Genomic DNA, 21,105 nt, shown 5'->3' on the forward strand with positions numbered 1-21,105 from the left:
TTTATCCAGGGCCAGGTTTGGAGAGCGGCTGTTGTAACGTGGAATAAAAACGCTCATTGGTTGCTGCTTCACAAGGCACCTTCCAGTGGATACTGAGCTGGCTGACGTCAGAGGGTAGGGGTGGGGGAATGTTCCCATTTTACAGGTGAAGTAACTGAGGGTCCCGGAGACCTCAGGACTTGCCCAGTGTCTCACAGCTAGCAGAGTAGAATCTCATTTTGACCCCAGATCTCATGACTCCACATCTGGCAGCCTGCCTTCTGTACCTCAGGGGCGAGTCCCAGGCTGTCCTCTCTCGTTCTGCCTGGTAATTACTGTTTTTTGGCTGTAGGGGTTCCCTGGTCTGGGGCCCCACGGGAGGGAGGTAATTACATCCTTTGAGATGCCCTTAATCAGCAGCTTCCCGGCAGTCCCTGTGACCAGGCCCAGCTCTGACCTTTGTTCTTCCCCATTCCCAGGCCGCTGGGCCTGGAGACTTTGATTGGATTCCTCTGTTTCTCTCTTTGGTTGGTGCTTCTGGTTGCATCTGGTTAGCCCCTCCTTCACAGAGTGCCCATAAATTCTTTTTATTCAGGCAAATTCTTTTTATTCAGTGCCTTCAGTCACTCAGGGGCAGGGAGGGAGAGCTTGCAAATGCCTCTCTGCCCCGCCCAGCTATTAGCAAAGTGGATCCTAGCATGGGCCTTCTTGTAGAAAGAGTAGTACTGCCCTTGGTCCCTCTATTCATGAGCATCCATCTCATCCACTCCAGGTCTCCACCCCCGCTGCCCCGATCTGCTTGTCCACACAGCCGGAATTATCATGGGGCCTGTCTCTTTCATATACATAAGCATGTTCAGCCTGCTTAAATGTCTCGGAAGCTTCTTATGGCTTTTGGAAAAAAGGCAGAACCTCTTATGGCTTCCATGGCCCTGTAAAGTCAGCGCCGCCTGCTACCCCAGCCTTGTTTTATATGCAGTTCTCTCCCTCTCTCCTCTCCAGTCGCTCTGGCCTTCATTCTGTTCTTCCTCCTTACCACGTTTTCCACCCTCCCCATGGCCTTTGTACGTGCTCATCCCTCTACTTGGAATGCCCTCCTCCCACACCCTTTGCCTGGTTAGTTCTTACTTATCCTTTAGACTTTCAGGTCAATCATCACCTGCTCGGAGATGCCCTGTCCAGCCCTTCAGCAAAGCAAGGTCCCAGGGTCCTATACTCCTGTGGCTTCCTGCAGTCTTCCTTCAGAATGCTTTCATGGTTTGTAGCTGTCTGTGATTATTTGATTAATGTTGGTCTCACCCACCGGACTGGGAGCTCCATGAGAGCAGGGACCACTCTGTGGTCTGTTTCCTGTGACATCTCTTTCCCTCACCGCTATCCCTAGTGCCATACGTAGTAGGAACTCATCAAGTATTAGATAAAGGACTCTGTGATGGAATACCAGACCTCATCCGAAATCTCACATCCCTTCAGAAGCCTCCCACCTCCCTACCTTACTCTTGGCTGATGGTGCTTCTGCCACCCCTGAGCTCCCCGGTTGTCATGTCCTGTGGCACTGCTCCCCAGGTCTCCTGGGGATTTTATAAAGAGGAAGATTCTGGGTTAGTAGTGTGGAGTAGACTCGGAGATTCTACCTTTTTAACAAGCCTTCATGGATCCATGCTGCTGGTCCAGGGACCACACTTTGGCCTGGCCTGAGAGGTGGAGGTGCCAGGTCACAGCTGCTGGGAGGCCAAGTCACCACAGAAGACATTGTTTGCACAGGGACAGGACACTGTCATTTGTGGTGTGTTTGGCCCAGCCAGGCTGGGGACAGTTGCAGATCTAAACCTGTTATGGAGTCCCAGGCTCTGCTCCTGCATGACCCCTTAGGTCTTAGCCCTGAACTAGGAGAGAGGGGTGGACGGTAACACCTGGGTCAGCCTGCAAACAACCCTCAATCTGAAAGGGACTCCAGAGAGCTATGCAGTGTAGGCTCTTACCACTTAAAATTCCCTTTAATTTTCCTCTTTCCCTTGCTGCCTCATCACAAATACCAACTAAAAAAGGAAGGGGTTTTTCTTGTTTTCTACTGAGTGAGGGAGGAACCAAGTGAGGGTGATTAGAGATGGCCTGTGTACTCTGTCACCTTCTCAGTAGCACTGTGGCCCTCACATTCATACCTAAAGGACTCTCATTTTCGTGCTCAGCCCTGTCCCCCTCTGCACACCTTTGCCTGGCTCACGGACCTTTTTGGAGCACAATTCAAGTGACATACCCTTCATGTGGGGGTGTGGGAGGCTTGGAGAACTCGCCCCAGGGCCTGGTGGGTTCAAGGTCCACTCTGCCAGCCCGGGGAGGCCCTGGGCCTTCCTTGGTGGGCCTCTGAGTTCTTCTCCTGGGATACCTTCCAGCACTGACAGCGATTCTCTGATCACCTGGCCTTCTGTGTCTGAAAGAAATGAGGGGAGGGGAGAGCTTTCTGAGCCTCTGCCAGCAAGCTCACGGGAGCTGCAGCGGGCCGGCCTTCGGAGAAGGCAAGCCAAATCCACTTCGCTGTCTCTTCTTGCCCCTCCCCATCCCGGCAGGTCCCTGGATGGCCGACTGCAGGTGTCCCACCGGAAGGGGCTCCCCCATGTCATCTACTGCCGCCTGTGGCGATGGCCCGACCTACACAGCCACCACGAGCTGCGGGCCATGGAGCTGTGTGAGTTTGCCTTCAACATGAAGAAGGACGAGGTCTGCGTGAATCCCTACCACTATCAGAGGGTAGAGACCCCAGGTAGGCGCTGCCTCTCTGTGGGGTCTGCAGCTCCCTACACATCATCGCCTTCCCCCTCCCCCTCCCCCCTCAGGGAGGGTCTGGGGTGCATTTGGGTGTGTGGGGGCTTTGGTGCCAGCCTGGCATTGCCGCTGATTGGCATTACACATCATCGCCCTCCCCTCCCCCCTCCCGAGGGAGGCTCTGGGGTGCATTTGGGATGCCAGGGCTTTGGTGCCAGCCTGGCATTGCTGCTGATTGCCTCTGCTCTGTCTCCTCCGGACAGTTCTACCTCCTGTGTTGGTGCCACGCCACACAGAGATCCCGGCCGAGTTCCCCCCGCTGGATGACTACAGCCATTCCATCCCCGAAAACACTAACTTCCCCGCGGGCATCGAGCCCCAGAGCAATATTCCAGGTAGGCACATGGGCAGTGCGGCCGGCCTGGGCAGCAGGGGCGCCAGACAGCCCCGACCCTGGTCCCGCCACTCTGCTCTCTGCTTCCTCGGCACCCCCCCAAGCCCCCGCACTGCACACAGCGCTGGCCCGAGGGCTCTGACTCAGAACCGCATCCCTGTTGGGAGAGGACCCATGGCCTTGGCTCCCACTTGCTAATGATGCTTTTCTTGGCACGGGGGAGCGGCGGCGTGACCCTTCCGCCCGGCCTCGGTGCAGTCATTTATTTTGGAAGCGGAAATAGCAACGCTGTGTTTCTCTCCCCGCCCTCGAGGCCGGGGCTGGAGTTCAGGCAGGATCCCCGACAGTCTGGGGGCCTGCAGAGCCCGGGGGCGAGCAAGGGCCAGGCAGCAAGTGCAGAGAACTGGCCCGTAAGTAAGCCTGGTGCGGGGCTCCGACCTGGGTGGGAGTTTTTACTCTGCAGGGAGAAGTGGGCCCCACTGTCAGAGTGCAGATGTTTTTAGAAGCCCCTCATTTACATGCAAATAATGTATGAATCACCAGCACTCTCCGTGGCATCCAGGAAAACTGCTTGGCAGCACTCAGGCTGGTCACAGCGGCAGGGACTGCGGCTGCCTGGGCAGTAATCGGACCGCGTCCCTTTCAGAGCGTTCTAATTTGGCCGAGCCTTTCCCCCTGAGTGAGTTTACTGTGCTGAGGTTGACCACAGGCCTGTGCGTGTGGGTCAGAGCATTAAAGAGAGACCCGCTTTACAGATCCAGCCTTTTCAGGTCCGTCACAGGTGCTGCTAGTCTCCAGGGGGTAGGTCACCCACTCTGTTCATTCAGCAAACCCTTAGAGCGCTAGGGCAGGGTCTAGAGGGGGTATAGAGAAATAGATCACGGTCTGTGCTGTCATTGAAGTTACAACCCACTTGGGAAGCTAAGATAGCCTCTAAAGAGATGACAACAACCGATCTGCATGGGAGTAGATAGTAGAGCCGAAGGGCCGTCTGAGGTGGTCACCCTTCAAAAGACGGAGGTGGGTGAGGCTGAGGCAAGTCCACTGCCTCTCTGGAGGGGTAGACTTAAACCTGACCTTGAAGGATGGAGAGAAGTTGGCCTGGCAGACGAACTGACAACTTCTCCCCTGGCAGAGGCTCTAGGAACAGGCATTTCAGACTTGGGAGTAGGGATGGTGTGAATAGAGGTGGTAACAATCCAGGTGGGGAGCTGGGAGGTCAAGGGGCATGAGGACAGCAGGATCCAGGAGCTGGTGTCCTCGCTCTGAAGCCCAGAGTTCCTCCAGCACTGCTACTGGCATAGTGGTGTGAATGGGTGACAAGTTTGCAAAAGGTGTCTCGAGGCAAACCATGGAGGCCATTTAATGAACCACCTTCCTTCCAATTCCCAGAAACCCCACCCCCCGGCTACCTGAGTGAAGATGGAGAGACCAGTGACCACCAGATGAACCACAGTATGGATGCAGGTCAGAGTCCCACAGGGGCGTCCTCTTAATCCCAGCCGAGTGCCTGCCCGCCCTCCCTCCTTCTGTCCAGTATTTATAAAGCAACCACTCTGTGCCAGACACTGTGCCAGGGGCTGGGGATAGAGGAGGAACATGAGCTGCTCACAGTTTGTAGGGGAAACTGACAAGACAACCAGCAGTTACTGTACCATCTCATATACACCCCAGTGGAAGATGCCATGTGGCATCAGGGGCACAAAGCAGGGCCACCTAACCCAGCCTGGGGAGGAGGAGTATCTTGCAGTGTAGATTTTTCTTGAGTTGAATCTGGGAGATGTGTAGGTGCTGGCCAAGGTGTCAGGGGGGGCAAAGGGTGTGCCAGGCAGAGATGTGGGGGCATGGGCAAGAGGGCCTGGTGCATTCTGGGGGCAGTGAGAGCTCCGTGTGGCTGGAGCACACTCCTCCAGAGCGGGGAGCGACAGGAGGGCCTGTCACTCAAGGCTTCAAGTGTGGCCAGGGGCTGATGCAGAGCCACCGCAGGCTTTCAGCAGTCTGTGCCTCGTTAAGATGTTGCTGGCAGGGGTGAGGGGTGGGGGGTAGGGGGTGAGGGCTGCATCACCTGAAATCATTCAGGAGATCCTGAATGGAGGCAGGGTCTTTGCCAATGGCCAGTGGAGGCCCCTGAAGCATCTATTTTTGTGTGGTGACCCAATGTGATCGATGTGTTCCTGCCATGAGGGACCCAGCCCAGTTGTCTCCAGCCACATCTCCAGATGTTCCCACATCATTTGTTATGGGACCAAATTGGCTCCAAACCAGCGGCTTCTTGAATTGAACCCCAGCTGCCACATAGAATGTGCGCTACGTTGTGTGTGGTTGGGTGAGGAGGAGGGAGCCAAGCAGACGTTCTGTTCCGACAATGGAGGGCATGCCTTATACACACAGAGCCACTGGACGCATCAGAGCCACCGGCCCTCCACACAGCCCAGCAGAGTGTGCAATTACTGAAAAAAGGACGAAAGAGACTTGCACGTTCATTGCAAACGTAGTTGCTTAATACCTAGCCTGGGCATCGTGGCACTGTTGGGTTTAGCGCCCTCCCCCAACACACCCCCCTGGGTGCATGTCTGACAGTGTGAACCCAGCTGGACTGCGTCAAAGACCTTCCTGTGTTCATGCCAAGTGACGGCTGCAAGCTTGTAGCTATTAAACGCTGGCACGGGAAGCAGGCCAGCTAAGCAGCGTCTCTCCAGATGCCGTGTTTCTTCTCACTCTCTTCTCTTTCTTCCCTCCTTGCTGCTCTGCATGTTTGTAGAATGATTGCTGTTACAGAGGAAAACGGACCAAAGGGGAGAGTCTGTATATGAGGCAAGCTGTCGTCTTTTCTCCCTTTCAGCTCTCGTTTCTTCCTTCTCCTCTCTCTTCTTTCTGCCCCATTTTTCTGTCCCCACTCCCGTCTTCCTCTCCTCCCACGAGTGTACCCTGTTGTGAACATTAGTGATTTATTGAAGTGGACACTGGGCTTTGTGAACCCCAGCCAGCCTGTGGATGGGTAAGTTGGGTGGGTGGGTGGTCTCCTATTTATTCTCTGTTCTTCACTCAAGTTGTCCATTTGGAAACCAGTCCAGTTGCTCATGGTGTTGGCTTCCCTGCCAGCTGAGATGGGGTAGCATCTCAGGTGGGAATGGGGATCGACCTTGTCCAGCCTTGTGTCTCCCCTAACATGAGTACGTGCCCTTTCAGACCAGTGAGGAGGTCTCACATCCTTCCTGGGTCTTCATGAATCCGGCCACCATAAAATAGGAAACCAATGTTTATTGAGTGCCCACTGTGTAGGCATTTTTATATGCTCAATCTCACTTCATTTCCACAAATCACACAATAGATGATGTCTTCCCCATTTTGTACCTGAGGGAAAAAATAAAGGCTCAGAGAGGTTAAACCACCTTGCCAAAGTCCCATAGCTGATACATGGTGGCATGTCTGGACCCCACGGCTGATTTGGAAGCTCTGCTTCTCCCAGGACTCATCTACAGCCCTGATGGATTGGGTGCTGAGGGAGAAAAAGAAACCCATGGCTCATCCCTTGTCCTCAAGGAGGTTATATCTGGGTTGGGGAGCAGGAACAGACCCCCATTAACAGGTCAAGGCAGTAGATGCTTGAGGCCCTGCCGTGAGGACCGGTAGATTTCAGGGGGCAGAGCTAGCCCCACAGGGCTGTGAATAAAGAAATAACTCTCCTAGCCCCGTGGATGCAGGAACAAGGGAGGATGAGCCCAGGGTTGCTCTGTAGAAAGGCAGCCCCTTGATTTTTTGAAAGGCTGATGCCATGTGGGTTTTCTTTTCTCCAAGAGTGAGGGGTGGAGTGAAGGTAATAGAGGAGGGAGACCTGGGTAGGTTTGGACTTTTTCCTACACGTAGCATCATGTGTTACATAAAATGTCGGTCTGGTTGCTGAGTCGTGGGATTTCTGAGGCAGCTTGGTGAGTTTCCTGAAACCTAGGGAAAGGGCTGGATTGGAATTTCCAGGTTCCTGAGCCTCTGAGAGCAGCGATAGTGACGTCTGGGCAGTGACCAGCGCCACTTGTGTGGGAAGGCTGGCCTCTGCTGCCTGGGTTTTTGACCAGCTGGGGCGAGGGCCTTCCCTGGGCTCCTCATCTTCCTGGGGGCATAGTTAGCAGGGCGGGTCGGTGTAGGGTCAGTGTACCCTCGTAGGGAACTCAGCAGCCCTGTGGTGCGGGTCTTGGTTAGAGGCATCAAATCATCGCGTCGTGGAGGAGACCTCCGAGATCATCCGCTCATCCATTCGTTCCACAGATGAAGAATCAGGCCCAGGGCAGGGAAAGTCCAGGCGGGGATATGGGATTTGGCCTTCTCCTGGGCCTTGGAGGCTCAGCCCAGGGTTTTCTTCCTGCTGTGTTGAGCTACCCCATCTTGATGCAAGCATTCAGGAATTTGGCTGTCCAGGCCAAGAGTCTTTTATGAATTCTCTCAACTGTGTCTCACCTTACAGGTTCTCCAAACCTATCCCCGAATCCAATGTCCCCAGCACACAATAACTTGGGTAAGTACCTCCTTGTCCATCTGACCGTAACCCCTTCTAGCTGCAGCCCTGGCTGGTGGCCAGTGTGGGGAGGGGGCCCTGAAGGTGAGGCTCTTGCCCCCACCGCCACCATCAGCCAGGGTTTCTAGTTACACTGATTCTGGGGTCACCCACAGAATGAGGAAACCTGAGAACAGTGGTGGCAGGAAAGACAACCATATGCTGGGTTTGTATTTCCCCTGGGTGGCGGTTAGACGTGAGTGAATGAAAATCCCCCAAACCTTGTACTCAGGTGACGAGGGTCTGTGGTCAGCCAAGCATACGCGTGTGGTTTGATGCTAAGCCATGGGCAGCCGTGCAGACTCCAGCCCCCCGACTTTCGTAGACTTGTTTCAGATATACTTATTTGGATTTTATTTGAGCATTTCATCTTACAATGATGTCATTTTTATTTAAAACAGCAACATATAAGAAATTTGGGGAAAAAAGGCACAATTGCCCATAACCTCCCCACCCTAACACAACTCTTTCTGTTTGATCATAGTCCTTCTGATGTTTGTGGATCAGGCGTATATATGTTTGTGCCTTGCCACTGAGGTCATAGTGCGTATCCATTTTTTCATTCTTTCTTCTCTTTATGTTATTTTGTAAACACATTTCCATTTTTAGAGGCCTCCTTTATCATCTTGCATTCTCTCTTGATGTTTTGGAGCAGCTGGACCATCATTTCCACAACCCTCTCTCAGTTGTTGGACTTCTGGGTCATTTTTTCTGAGATTCGCTGTTCTAATGCAGGAGCCTCCTTCAGTTCTAGCCCGGGGCCTGCTGAAGGGCTCAGGACAAATGAAATGTCTGTATTGAGGGGAATTTTTTATGTGTTGGTTTTAGAAAAATGTGAGTTTGATTTAGTTTTGGCCTTTATTGCTAGGGCTTAATTTGTGGCTTAGGAAAAGAAAGAGTTAACGTCCAAGCTTGGTGAATCCGAATGGATCGGCCTGGCTTTTGTTCCCAGTTGTTTCCAGTCCTTGACTGATAGTCAGATGAAGAGAGTCATCATTGGGAACATTGGGAGATGCTTGAAAACCTTTAATACAGGCTGACAGGTGGGCAGTGTGAAATGTGACTTTGGGGGATCTGTTTTAACATCTTTGTAAAATAATATCACTGGGAGTGTCGGGCTTTGCAGAGGAAGGTCAAATTCCCGACGTGAAAGGACTGATTGAGTTATTAGCAACAAACTGAAGGCTGGAAGCTATGTTAACACTTGAGAAATTAAAGGCCACGACGGTGAATTTGACTCTCGGCTTTCAGCTTTTGAGCTGGCTGGTTGAGATTTCATTTCTACTCCATTTTATCCCCCCGTGGCCAAGGCAGCACTTTCCGTTGACAGACTCGGGAGCAGGCATTTGTCTTTGAACCTGCTGCGTGACTCAGCGATTCAGACTGAGAGTTGTCCCAGGTGGTAGTTTCGTGTGAATTCCCCTCTAGCTTGTATGGACAAGGATCACAGGATGGTTCTTGAACCTGGACCCAAGGCAGAGGGCCTTGTTGATGCCCTGTTCCTCAGGCCCCTTATCTGAGGGTCAAGAACTCTTAGGTCATTTCTTCCAAAGGAAGGAATAGCCTCCTAGCCCAGTGGGCAGAGTGGGTGCCACTCTGCAGGGAAGATCTGAATGGAGGGACAAGTCAGCTGACGAGTCAGGGTTAGGACTCATGGTGAGACACGGCCGCTGACAAGCCCAGCTTCCTCTCCACTTGACGAGCCCTCGAACACCACCGTTACCCATTCAGAACTATTGGCTTCATCCCAACCCATGAAGTCTCCTAGCCTCCAGGCCTCATGGCCGGAAGGAGGTGAGACCATAGTGACAAAGATGGCAAGCATTTCTTGAGAACTTGCTGCTTACTGAGTGTCGTTCAGAGTGCTTCATGCACGTTAACCCAGTCTCCATAACAGCCATCGAAGGTAGTGGTGGTGTAATTTCTCATTTCACAGATTAGGAAACCAAGAAACAGACTGGTTAACTAACTCATCCCGGGTCACACAACTAGTAAATGGAGAAGCTGGCTTTGAACTCAGGCCTTCAGGATCCGGGATGTGCCCACCTCCTGTCTGCAGCAGGACACTGCCCTGCGGGGTCCCTGAGGCCAGCTCTCCCTTTCTCCCTCAGAAGAACAAGGCTCAAGACGAGTACTTACTCTCTTTTAGTCGAGGACAAAGGTCAAGGTGAGGACCCTGGTGTCCCATGTGGTCCCTGGATGGGAGCCCTGCCTGCCTGCTTGTCTCTTTCTCACTCGTCATTCCCCAGGCGCTTCCTGCCTGGTCCTCGTGTGCCAGTCCAGGTGGGGGATTCGGAGAGTCATCACAGACCCTGCCATCGAGGTGCTCATGGCTTTGTTGGGGTAAACGAGGCAGGAGGACACACGATTATAAAACAAGGCGTCGGTGCGGGTGAAGTACCCTGAGGGTTCAGAGGAGGGCACGATGGCATTGCAGGCGGGACATCATCCAGGCTTGCCAGTGGCTCCTGTGTGAACTCATTCAGTCAGCGCTGGCTGAGCTCCAAGTATGTAACGATGCTGGGTCCAGAGGTGGGGAGGATGCTTAGGCTGGGCATTCACGGTCTGGTGCAGTGGCTGGAGGTGTGTGTGTCCACCTGTGCTACGTTGTGCCAGGTGCCAAGGTAGAAGCACAGAGGAGGGAGGAACCATATATGCCAAGGAGGAAAGTGTTGGATGGGATGGGAAGACCTTGGAGTTGTGGTGACATGTGTGAACTGGACCTTGGGGACAGGTGGACAAGTGAGGCAGAGAAGGAGGGAAGGACGTGGCAGATGGCAGGAATGGCGTGAAAGGGCAGAGTGAGCTCTGGCAGCATGGTTGGTTGGCATGGCGGGAGGCACAATGGAGAAGATGAGGCTGAGGGGGCTGGTGGGGCAATGAGAGAAGAGCCCTGAATGCCACGCTTATTTAGTCTCTTGCCTACAGGACAGTCGTTGGTGGTTTTTGAGTGGAGGGGTTATCTGATGACAGCTTCATCAAGATTAATCTGGCCACTGTGTGGAATTTAAATTTGGAAAGAAATAACTGGAGACCAAAAAACCAAAAACAAAAAACCCACTTCGGAAGCTATTGCAGCGAAGGAAGCCGAGATGAATGCTTTAGAGAGAGGGCAGCGGGGTCAGGAGAGGGCGTTGGAGAGAGAGAGTGGTGGGCCTGAATCAGCAGGATTTATTGACCAGCTTTACCTGGGAAGACATTGAGGCCTCTGAACTGAGGCAGGACAGCCAGGAGATGGGGTGGGTTGGGTTGGAAGACAACGGTGAGTTGCCTATGCCTAACTGTGTCCAGAAAGCAACTGGACAGTCAGGAGAGAGGCTGGGGCTGGAGGGGCAGATTTGGAAGCCGTTAGCACATATGACAGCCTTTTCCAAAGTGGGGCCAGGAAGACAAGATTTTGTCATCAAATGAGTTTGGAAAGCCTGTACTGAACCCCCTCCTGGCATCCCCAGGGCACTTGCATAGTAAAGCCTCTGATAAGTCCTGCAGGAAGAAGGCCTCTTTGAGCCAGCATTTCTCCCATGGATCTGATCAGTGTTGGAACACGTCTCCTGTAATCCCGTTGACCATTCATAGATCTCCCTCTGGAAACACTGACAAAGGGAAATGAATTCAGCAAAGAGGGAGACCCAGCTCAAGAAGGAAAGAGGGCCAGAGACAGACTGACGGGGGCCCCCCTCGAGGAAGAGGCTGAGGGCCAGGTGGAGGATGGGGCTGTGGCAGCCAGAGGGGAGGGAGGCACTGAAGGACGGCAGTGGGCAGGTCCTGCAGAGTTGTGAAATGAGATGTAAGAAGGGGCTGTTGGGTTTGACCGTCAAGAGTTCAAGGGCATCCTTTGGAGAGCAGTTGTGGGGAGAGGTGGGGGCTGAAGTCGGTCAGCGATGGACTGAAGGGCAAATAAAAGGTGGGGGACTGGAGGCAGCACGCAGCAGCAGCCTCTGCATTTCTTCATGGCCAGTGTGTCCCAAATGGTAGGATGAGGACAGGCACACAGTGAGTTCTTCCTAGAGAAAGATGGAGACATCTCAGGACATCTGATCATTTCTTGTAAAGAAATTATACAAAAAGAAAGCAAGCATAGAACATCTGGCTCCTTCTTCATTTCCTCCCCACCCCAGGCAAAAGGCTGAGCCTCCTGCCACAGTAGAGCCACTGCTGGCGACTCTCGGAGGAGCCCCAGGGTGTGACTGAGGGCCAGCTCAGCTTCGCCAGAGGCAGCTCCCCGGAGACCAGGGGGCTTTGTTTGCAGGGAAGGGATGTGAGCAGGTGAGGTTCCTGTTATTAGACATCATTCTGGATGAGTCACCTGGAATTTCCTAAGCATCTAAATCAGAAGGACAGGGGCCAACGAGGGGAAGGAGGGGGAGGTGGAGAGAGAGGAAAAGATAGCAAGCTGGATCCTGCCGGTGAGTAAGTTGTTCTCTGCTTTAAAGTGAGAAGTTTTTTGGGAGGGGCCTTGACCTGGAAATGGGGTACCGGGGATGCCCTGGGGCAGCGGCTGAGCTGGAGTTTAAGGAGGTGATGGTTTCCCAGAGGGCTGCTGCAGAGGGGGCCTTCCTCTCCCGCCAGGAGGGAAGGACAAGGACCAGGGTGGCAGGGCAGTGGGAAGACCACTGGCCCCTGAGAGAGGACAGGGGTCAGGTTGCAGGCCTAACCCCGTTCCAGGTGTCTTCATGCTGCTGCACAAGGCTTTTCCTAAGGCCTCCCGGACTCTAATCTTCGGTAAGCTTGGGCACTCACAGGCGGGCGTCTTAAGGACAGAAAGTCAGCTGCCGGCTGTACCCTCACACTCCCGAGGGTCTGGCTCTCAGACTTGGCCACTGTTCTTGGCTTCAGTAAACTAGTCCTAGGCTGAAAGAGCATGCGTTCTTTCTGCGTACAACTTGGTTTGTTGTTACAGTCCTTAGGGAGATAGGTCGGAATTGGTACCCCAGATGCTGGGACACAGCCGGCCTGGGCCTGCAGGAACAACCCTCAGGAGCACATGTGGCTCAGACACAAGGGGTCGAGTCTGCACGGAGCGCGTGAGGGAGTGGTTCACAGCCACGTGAGCTGGGCCTTAAACGCTGGGTCCTCACAGATAAAGGGGCCGGGCAGCCCGGGCAGCCCAGGCAGCGGGAGCAGCAAGGACGGAGATGTGACAGCATGAAGGCACGTGGGGAATGGAGCGAGAGTCTCCTGGGCTGAGGTTGAGCTGCCTCCCGCAGGTGAGGAGGGCCCAGATGAAGCCAGTCCATTCACATGTGACCTGTAGCCTCGCAGCGCCAGCACTCCTGGCCTTCGCCCGGTCCCCGCTTGCGATTTATAGTAGAAAGTTAATTTCGCCCCCCTGCCGCCCACCTTTCCTTTACCGGATTTGGATCTCTTGCACATGTTTTTAATAGGCATCCCTTAATCCAAATGTTGCCTTCTGGGTTTCATTCTGTTTTATTTTCCTTAAACAAAACAGAAAGTCTATGCCAGCTTGGAATAGGGCTCAAAACTGAAGCCAGCCAATGCGTTAGGTTGGCAAGGGGCCAATCATGAATTAAGTGCCCCATGCCACTCAAGAAGTCTGGCCGACACCACACCAGTAGGGGCAGGGGCCCCAAATGGCTGGAGCTGGAGGCTCCTGCGTCTCCAACACCTCTGCTCCAGAAAGAGAGATTAGCACAGACTCAGTAGTCTAGCCGGGAGCGGGGCTGTTTGAAGGGAAGGCTTTGGACACGCGTCACCGTCTGCCACTCCAGGTGCGCAGAGTCCTTGGCCTGGAGACATGAAACCACTCTCCACTGGGGCAAGTCACCTTACTGCCGTCGAGTCGTCCTCCCAGAGGGGCCTTTGGATGCCATGTCTTCAGGTCCTTTTCAAGAAGCAACCTTATGTAAAGATGCTTCTGCATTTGTTGGGAAACTCTTGAAACCAAGGCTGGCCAGCTGGCTTGATTGATGTGGGGGATGGGTTGCCACTTGACAGATTTCTTAAGATTTAGTGCCAGGACAAATGTTGTTTCCTCTGTGGAACTAGTCCACATTGTCTGTCCACCAACCAGAACCATGTAGCATATTAGGCTCCCTTTTTTCCTTGTCTGCTAGGAAGCTCAGAGCCAAGCTGAGTGCTCTTTCAGTAGCCATAACCTCATGGTTATCCTGTCTAGAGCCTTCTCCTTTCCAGGGTCCTGACGTTTTGTTTGTCTTGTACTTAACCATGGTGTGGATAAGTCTTTTGGTGGGAAAGAAATGAGGGCGTGCATGCGGTTTAAAAATAAAGTGCTGTTCAAAGGAGAACCGAGGTGGTGGCCATACTCTTTGTCCTGCAGCTCTTCTTGCAGACAGGCCTGAGGAAGCAGCTGAGGGGTGATGGGAAGGAGGAAGACGAAAGGCAGCGCTGGCTTTCAGTTGTTTGCAGAGAAGAGTAAATGCATGGCTGGGGGTGCTGCTCCGGTTCAGTCCTGCTTCTGAACTCAGGTCAGCTCATCCAAACAGCACTCTCCGAAATGGCAGCCTTCAGATTTTGCCTTGGCCTGACTCTGCTCCTCCCCACAAACGAGCATCTTCTTAATTATCTGTCAGGCTTCTGCATCCAGTGTTTTCCACAACACTGTCCAGTGTGTGTCTGTGAGTTGCAGGGATGTTTGGATAAAGGCTCAGATCTGCTTGGGAGGGCCTCCTGGGCTGGGACTCCCAGCCCCTCTCTGATTCTGAAGCGCCTAGCAGCCTACACCTCTGCAGAGCATGGTTCCGGCACCATGTTACCCAATGGGTGGCCTGCCGGCCTTTCTTCTTTTGATGGGTGGCCTGTGTCAGTGTTCCCAGGAGCCTAGCTCTCTCTCTTCTGCCTGGACTAAGCCCAGGGGGTGCTGGACAAGGCTTTATAATCTAGGGATGAGAACTCGGTTCTGTTCTGCACTTTGCCAGGGCAGCTGGGGCCGGCCCAGATCAGCCACAGCTGCCTCTTCTGGCTGACCCGTGCCAGAAGCACAGTGACCTGGATGGTCTGCTCTGGCTGTCTTCTACACTGCAGTCACTGCTCGGATGGAAAACTGAGGCCAGAGAGGTAGGTCATGTCCCCAAGGTCACACAGCAAGGTCAGGAAGCCTGCCCCTGGGCAGTGGTGGCCCGCTGCCCTTCCCCATTACTTCTTGGCCCTGACATGTTGCCTGATCACTTTGAAGGCTTGGATTGCACTTGGATTTCTTTTTTTTTTTTCTTTCTTTCTTTCAAGATTTTCAAAGCAACATAGCTCACATTTTAGTGACCACATTGTTTAGAATAAAGCTTATCTCACTGGAATGTCAAAGCATTGAGCAACGCCAGAGCTGAGTGTGGCTGACGTGGCTCAATGCAACCTCAGGGGCACAGGCCACAGGCCATGGTCGCTCCTGCCCCGTCACTACCCCCCTTACCCATTAAGTAGCTTAGATCCCCTGCCTCCCGTCCTCTTCCCTTGGTCCACCCTGGGAAGGGAGGAAAGGGGAAAGGAGGCTTTGCCCCTCTTGTGATGGACGTCAGGACAGGAACAGGACGTTCTCACGTTCATATAATCAAAGTTACTGTAATTAACACCGTTTACGGAGTGCCTGATGCCTGCCCTGCACTTCACACAGGTTATCTCAGTTTATCTACAAACAGCACCTGGTGGTAAAGAAGATTCTCCACTCCGTGGCTAGGGGTTTGCTCACAGTCGCACAGCTAGTCCGTGCCTGAGTGGAGAGTAAACTCCGGTCCATCTGGCTTTAAAGCTTGTGCTCCATGATCTGGTTAAACATCTAGGGCAGTGGTTTTCATCTGGGAGTGATTTTGCCCCCGAGAAGACATGTGGCAATGTCTGGAGACATTTCTTATCATCACAGCTTGGGAGGGTGAGATGGACATGTGCTACTGGCATCTAGTGGGTAGAGGCCAGGGATGCTCTGCTAAATATCCTATAATGTACAGCATCCCCACCTCCCCCTAAACAAAGAATGATTTGACCCAAAATGTCAATAATGCCAAGGTTGAGAAACCTGATCTGGATGTCCTGACCCCCCAGCTGACGCTTCTGGGGTGTTTTGTGTGCAGGCATGTTATGGTCTGCAGCTCCTCCCGTGTGTTTAGGTTCTCTCTACCTTCAGAAGGGATTGTGGGCACCCAGCCCCCCCCCCCAGAACAGCTTCTGATTTTCCTCTCTTGGGCTTTACACACTTTCAGAGGTCTGGTGAGCAGAGGTTCCTGGTGGGTTCTCGCTCCGGGAAGTTGCCTGGCCGGCAGAGAGCAGGGGTCTCAGCCAGTGCTGAGACTTGGCACGGTGAGCCCTTCCTGTTGCCCTCACCAGCTTGCACAATATGCACCCTGAGTAACCAGGTGGCTCCAAATATATTTAAGGGCCAGAGTGAGTGGTCCGGGCTGGAGGTCAGAGATGGAGGAATGAGAATGAGCAAGAGACTCTGATTCTCCAACCAGTGGGTGGGGTTCACGTAGGCAGTGAGCGGGATGTGGTGGGCCTCAGCACTCCCAGCCTAGGTGGGAGCCGTGCAGTGCCAAGAAGCCGCTGGAAGGGGCTAGACTGGAGTGCTGCGGGGTCCTGTTAGAATGCTGTGGCACTCATGCAGGTGAGGAATGATGAGGGCTGGCCCAGGGCTAAGAGGATGGACCCACCGAGGTGTGAGAGATGATGCAGAGATGGGCAGGAGGAAAGCAGGGGCACCTGGCAGGAGTGGGGCTCGCAATGGCTGGAGGTGACGGGAGAGCTAGGGAGTCACAGGAAAGGTGATCTGGGATCACGTGAGGGCAAGCCTCTATTTCAGGGGTTCCCAACTCTTCTGAGAAAGAGAACAACCCTTCACAAGGTGGCAGCTTTGCTTTGAGGAGCCCCTAGTTGAGACTGACAACTAGGACAAATTAGGAATTTCCTTTAGGTGAGTTTGTGTCTTAGCCATCCGGAGAGATGGCATCTGGATGCATTTGTGAGGTAGTTTCTGTAATGAGAGACATGGACCCGGTTCTCTCTGCAGATGGCGCCTGGTGCCTGTGTGCTTGCAGACACTGAGCACAGTGTGGAAGCCCCTGGGCTGCGCCAGCCTTTCATTTTATGGGTTTGGACACTGCTGCCCGACAGGCTAGGAGTTTGCCCAAGACCAGGCAGAGCCAAAAGCTGAAAGCCCTTTTGGGGACAGAGATCAGCATGGGTTACTTCGGGGACCTTGAAGAGAGGCTGGGAGGTGACTGCGTCAGTGGCGTGGCCCGACCGCCGGGAGTGCGTGGGGCCCATCCAGGGGTTTGCCCAGGTGCCAGTTGGTGTCTGGCCCTCTTCGGGTTTGGCCCAACACCTCCTTGAAGACTGCTTCCACCCAAGGCCGGGCCAGGCGGGGCAGGGCCTTTATGAGCTAAAACTAAATGAAAAGTGGCAAGGCCAGGGGAATGCTTCTCCAAACACCTGAGTATTTTGTCCCATTGGATCCTGCAGGTTTATAGAATAAAAGGCATGAGGGCGGGGGGATTGTAAAGACCCTCTGAGAGGTGGGGAAACAATCTTCTGGAGCATCCAGGGGACCCCATCAAGGAGCTCGGGACCTGGGTTCCCACTGACCCAGCAGCCTGGCCTGTCTCCTCAGACCTGCAGCCCGTCACCTACTGCGAGCCGGCCTTCTGGTGCTCCATCTCCTACTATGAGCTGAACCAGCGCGTCGGGGAGACATTCCACGCCTCGCAGCCGTCCATGACGGTGGACGGCTTCACCGACCCCTCCAACTCGGAGCGCTTCTGCCTCGGGCTGCTCTCCAATGTCAACAGGAACGCGGCCGTGGAGCTCACTCGGAGGCATATCGGTAAGGGGCGCCTGTGTTTCCGCCACCCTCCCACCCCCACTCCCACTCGGCTGTGCCTCCTGCTGGAAACTGGGGAGAGGACTCACCCCCCCATCCCCACCCCCACATTCTGATTGCCTTGTTTAGGGGCCAGACAGGTAGAGTTCAGGTTGCTTGGTCATTCCCGCTCAAAGACACACATCATCCCTGAAAATCTGAAAACCACAGAGGAAAACACTTCACTTAAGGGGACGAGAAAGGGACGTCTACAAGAAAGCAACATATGCAGTTCTCTTAATAAAAATACCTTAAATTACTGACTGGTGGATGAGCAGCTAGCCAGTCTTGGAGAAGTGATCTTTTCTTTGTTAATTTCTTATATGATTATCCTAGGAGACTTAGAAAAGGTAGAAGGGTAAGAATTGCCCGCATGTGGTAACACTCTGCCTCCTAACACGGAGCATGGCGAAAGATCACTTAGTTTAGGGAAGATGAAGCTATGGGATGTGTCACTTACTTTGCTCATAAAATTATCATGCTAAGGATATTCATAATTTTGTGATCCAGAGTCACGTAGAAGGGCTGTATAGATGGTGTGGTGGGGCATTCTCAGGTGTCGTCCGCAGCCCCCAGGGTTAGCCAGGGGCTCCGGGGCAAGCTCAGGGGCTGGGCAGGGCAGCAGGGGGTCTGGCCCACGTGAACCAGAGCACCTCTGCTCTTTGTATTATATCTTGGGCATTCACAGATTTCATTTGAAAAGAGGATTTTGTAGTTAAGAGAAGAAAAGTTTGGAAGCCATGGGTCTGAGCTGAAGTGCTCATTCTCCAGGGAATAGTCTGATGCCCAGGGAGAGGCAGAGCCCTGCAGAGGCCCCACAAGGAGTGTGACACAGTCGGTGACAAACAGGCCCCTGCCGCCGAGCCTGTGTCCTTCCCAAATGGCCTCTCCATTTGTTTTACTTTAAAAAAGATACTGATCCTGGGTGGCGTACACAGGTGTTTACTTATTCTCTTTATACTTTCCTATATTAAAAAGATATATTTCAAAAATCAACAAAACAAACGTTGTTCTTCTTTTTGCCTGGGTCTTCCCATTTCCACCTCTCCCTCCCCCGGCTCTTGACGACATAACACAGCAGCCCCTCCTTGTGGACCCCGAGTCTGCCGGCACCCTGCATGTTTGTGAGACCCAAGTCCTGCAGCAGCGGCCCAAGAAGAAACGGGGAGTGGAGTGGGTGGGGATGGGCAGTAGTGGGCCGAGGGGCAGGGAGAACAGTTTCCATCCCACTTGACGTTGAGCCTGGAAAGTCTGGCTTTGTGTTCCGGCCCTCTGGGCCTCTTCCCCGGGAGCAGGAACAGAGACCTTCCCATGCAGGCGAAGGGAACATCCCCTGGCTGGGCAGAGAACTTGTCAGAGCGTTTACGTAACTGCTTGAATTGCAGAGCCAATTTAAAAATAATTTCTGTCCATCTGGAGTGGATTTAAGAGATGAAGGAAAAGTAAATGATATAGACTTACGGAATGTTTTAGAAAAATGCACTGAGGGGAGGAAGGTACGGGGGGTAGCATTAAGCCATCCCTGCAGTGAAGGGCTGCTGGGTATCTGCTGCCTCAGGAGGAGCCCTGCCAGTTTACTGAACGAATTTCTGAACCTTGGAGTGGGAGGGGACTTAGTGGTAGTAGGAACAGCCGAGCTTATGAGGCACTCACTGTGTGTCTCACAGCAACCCTGTGCGGGAGGTATTATTATTATCCCTATTTTACAGATGAAGAAACTGAGGCCCATGGCTAATCAGTGGCAGAGGCTATCACTGAGACAACTCGTGCTCTTTTCTCACATTATCTGCCTCCTCTGGCTTTAGGAACCCGGCATTGCCCGTCATTTCCCCAGTGCAGGGTAGCCTTGGGCTCTGGGTCCCATTTCCCTGGTAAAGGGAAAGCTGGCAAAGAACCAGTTACTTGGAGCATCCACTGTGGCTCTGCCCCCTGTGCTGGCCTCAGCTAGCCCAGGGCTCTGGTTCAGTCTAACAGGGTTTTCTCTAGGGCGAGGCGTGCGGCTGTACTACATCGGAGGGGAGGTCTTCGCAGAGTGCCTCAGCGACAGTGCTATTTTCGTCCAGTCTCCAAACTGTAACCAGCGCTATGGCTGGCACCCAGCCACGGTCTGCAAGATCCCACCAGGTAGGACCACCTGCACACCCACCCCTGCCCTGGGGTCCTCTCCCCCGTGGTGCGTGGCCAGGGCACTGGAGAGGTTTCCCCTTTCTAACCTTTTCTCCTCACCAGTGTTTGCGTTGCCAACCTGGAGGTGCTTGGCTTGGGTTTTCTCTGTGCCTTACTGTCTTACTGTGCTCTCCCTGAACCTCCAGGGAGCTGACGCAGTGTCTCATGGATCTGCCTCTGACCTGTGGGTACCTGCTCGTTGCCCTGTGTGCACAGATGCTCAGGCAGTATCCATCCTTCCTTCCTTCCACAAACCAGCATGCGGGGCACCATGCCAGGTGCTGTAGGGGGTTGGAGGGGTGCATGAAGCCCTGCTGCTGTCCCCATAGACCTTAACGGACCAGCCAAGACAAAGACACGAATGATTTAATACAAGGGAGGGTACTAAGCACCAAGCAAGTAGCTCAGATAAGGTGCTGTTGGATCTAGGGGGCAAATGGGTGGATCTGGGAAGGCTTTGTGGAGAAGGCATTTGGGCCTTGAAGGATGGGTAGGCATTAGGTACATGGTGATGGTGGGGTGGGGACCGTGAGGGCTTTCCAGACAGTGGGAACAATGCAGACAGAGGCCCACAGGTGACAGCGGGCAGGCGGCAGGACACGTATGGGCGGCACTCTAGCTGGAGGAGAGACCAGGTAAAAGACGGGGGAGATGTTTAGAAAGGATGATGGGACCAGGCCTTGGAAGGACATGAGAAAGTTTTGCTTTTACAGTCACGTGTCACTTAACAACAGGGATACGTTCTGAGAAATGCATCATTAGGCGATTTTGTCCTTGTGCGATCATAGAGTGTGCTTAACAAACCTAGATGGTGTAGCATACTACACACCTAGGGTGTATGGTACTAGTCTGATGGGACCACCGTCATATGTGCCTCCGTCGTTGACTGAAACATCGTTATGTGGCACATGACTGTATTCTGGGGAACTGTTGCGAGTCTTCTGAGCAGGGCTGATGAATCCACACCACGAACGGATGTCAGGCTGCACTTCAGACGGTAGCTTATACAGGACCAGGCCTAGGCAGTAAGACCAGGCAGGAGGCTGATCCCATCTAAGGCCTCGTTACTTAGAAAACCAAAGCAGAAAGCCCCAGCCAAAGCCGACTTGTCACCTGACACGCAGCCACTGGGCATGAGCCCGCAGACCGTGGACTGTGACTGGCTGGTGGAGTGTGTGGCCTGGCTCAGGCCGTTGACCGTGGCACACATGTGGCATGTCTTTTCCTGCCTGGTCAGTAGCAGATGATGGAGCAGTGGGCCTTGGGCAGGGTCAACTTAAGAACGCGGAACGTGGGGCCAGCCTGGTGGTGCAAGCGGTTAAGTGCGCGCGCTCCGCTGCAGCGGCCCAGGGTTTACCGGTTCGGATCCCGGGCGCACACCAATGCACTGCTTGTCGGGCCGTGCTGTGGTGGTGTCCCATATAAAGTGCAGGA

General features: G+C 53.6%; 1 protein-coding gene across 1 annotated transcript in view; it reads left to right on the top strand.

Moving 5' to 3' along the window:
* SMAD3 (SMAD family member 3) overlaps positions 1-21,105 on the top strand; it is a 118,068-nt gene that overhangs the window by 88,170 nt on the left and 8,793 nt on the right. Inside the window, exons 2-7 of the mRNA XM_004421731.3 lie at positions 2,547-2,740; positions 3,006-3,137; positions 4,529-4,603; positions 7,596-7,646; positions 17,257-17,469; positions 19,492-19,629. Coding sequence (XP_004421788.1) covers positions 2,547-2,740; positions 3,006-3,137; positions 4,529-4,603; positions 7,596-7,646; positions 17,257-17,469; positions 19,492-19,629 — 803 coding nt within the window. The remainder of the gene's footprint in view (positions 1-2,546; positions 2,741-3,005; positions 3,138-4,528; positions 4,604-7,595; positions 7,647-17,256; positions 17,470-19,491; positions 19,630-21,105) is intronic.

The sequence above is a fragment of the Ceratotherium simum genome, chromosome 3 (assembly GCF_057802395.1).
Source record: "Ceratotherium simum simum isolate JZ-2026a chromosome 3, ASM5780239v1, whole genome shotgun sequence".
In the NCBI taxonomy this organism is placed as follows: Eukaryota; Metazoa; Chordata; class Mammalia; order Perissodactyla; family Rhinocerotidae; genus Ceratotherium; species Ceratotherium simum.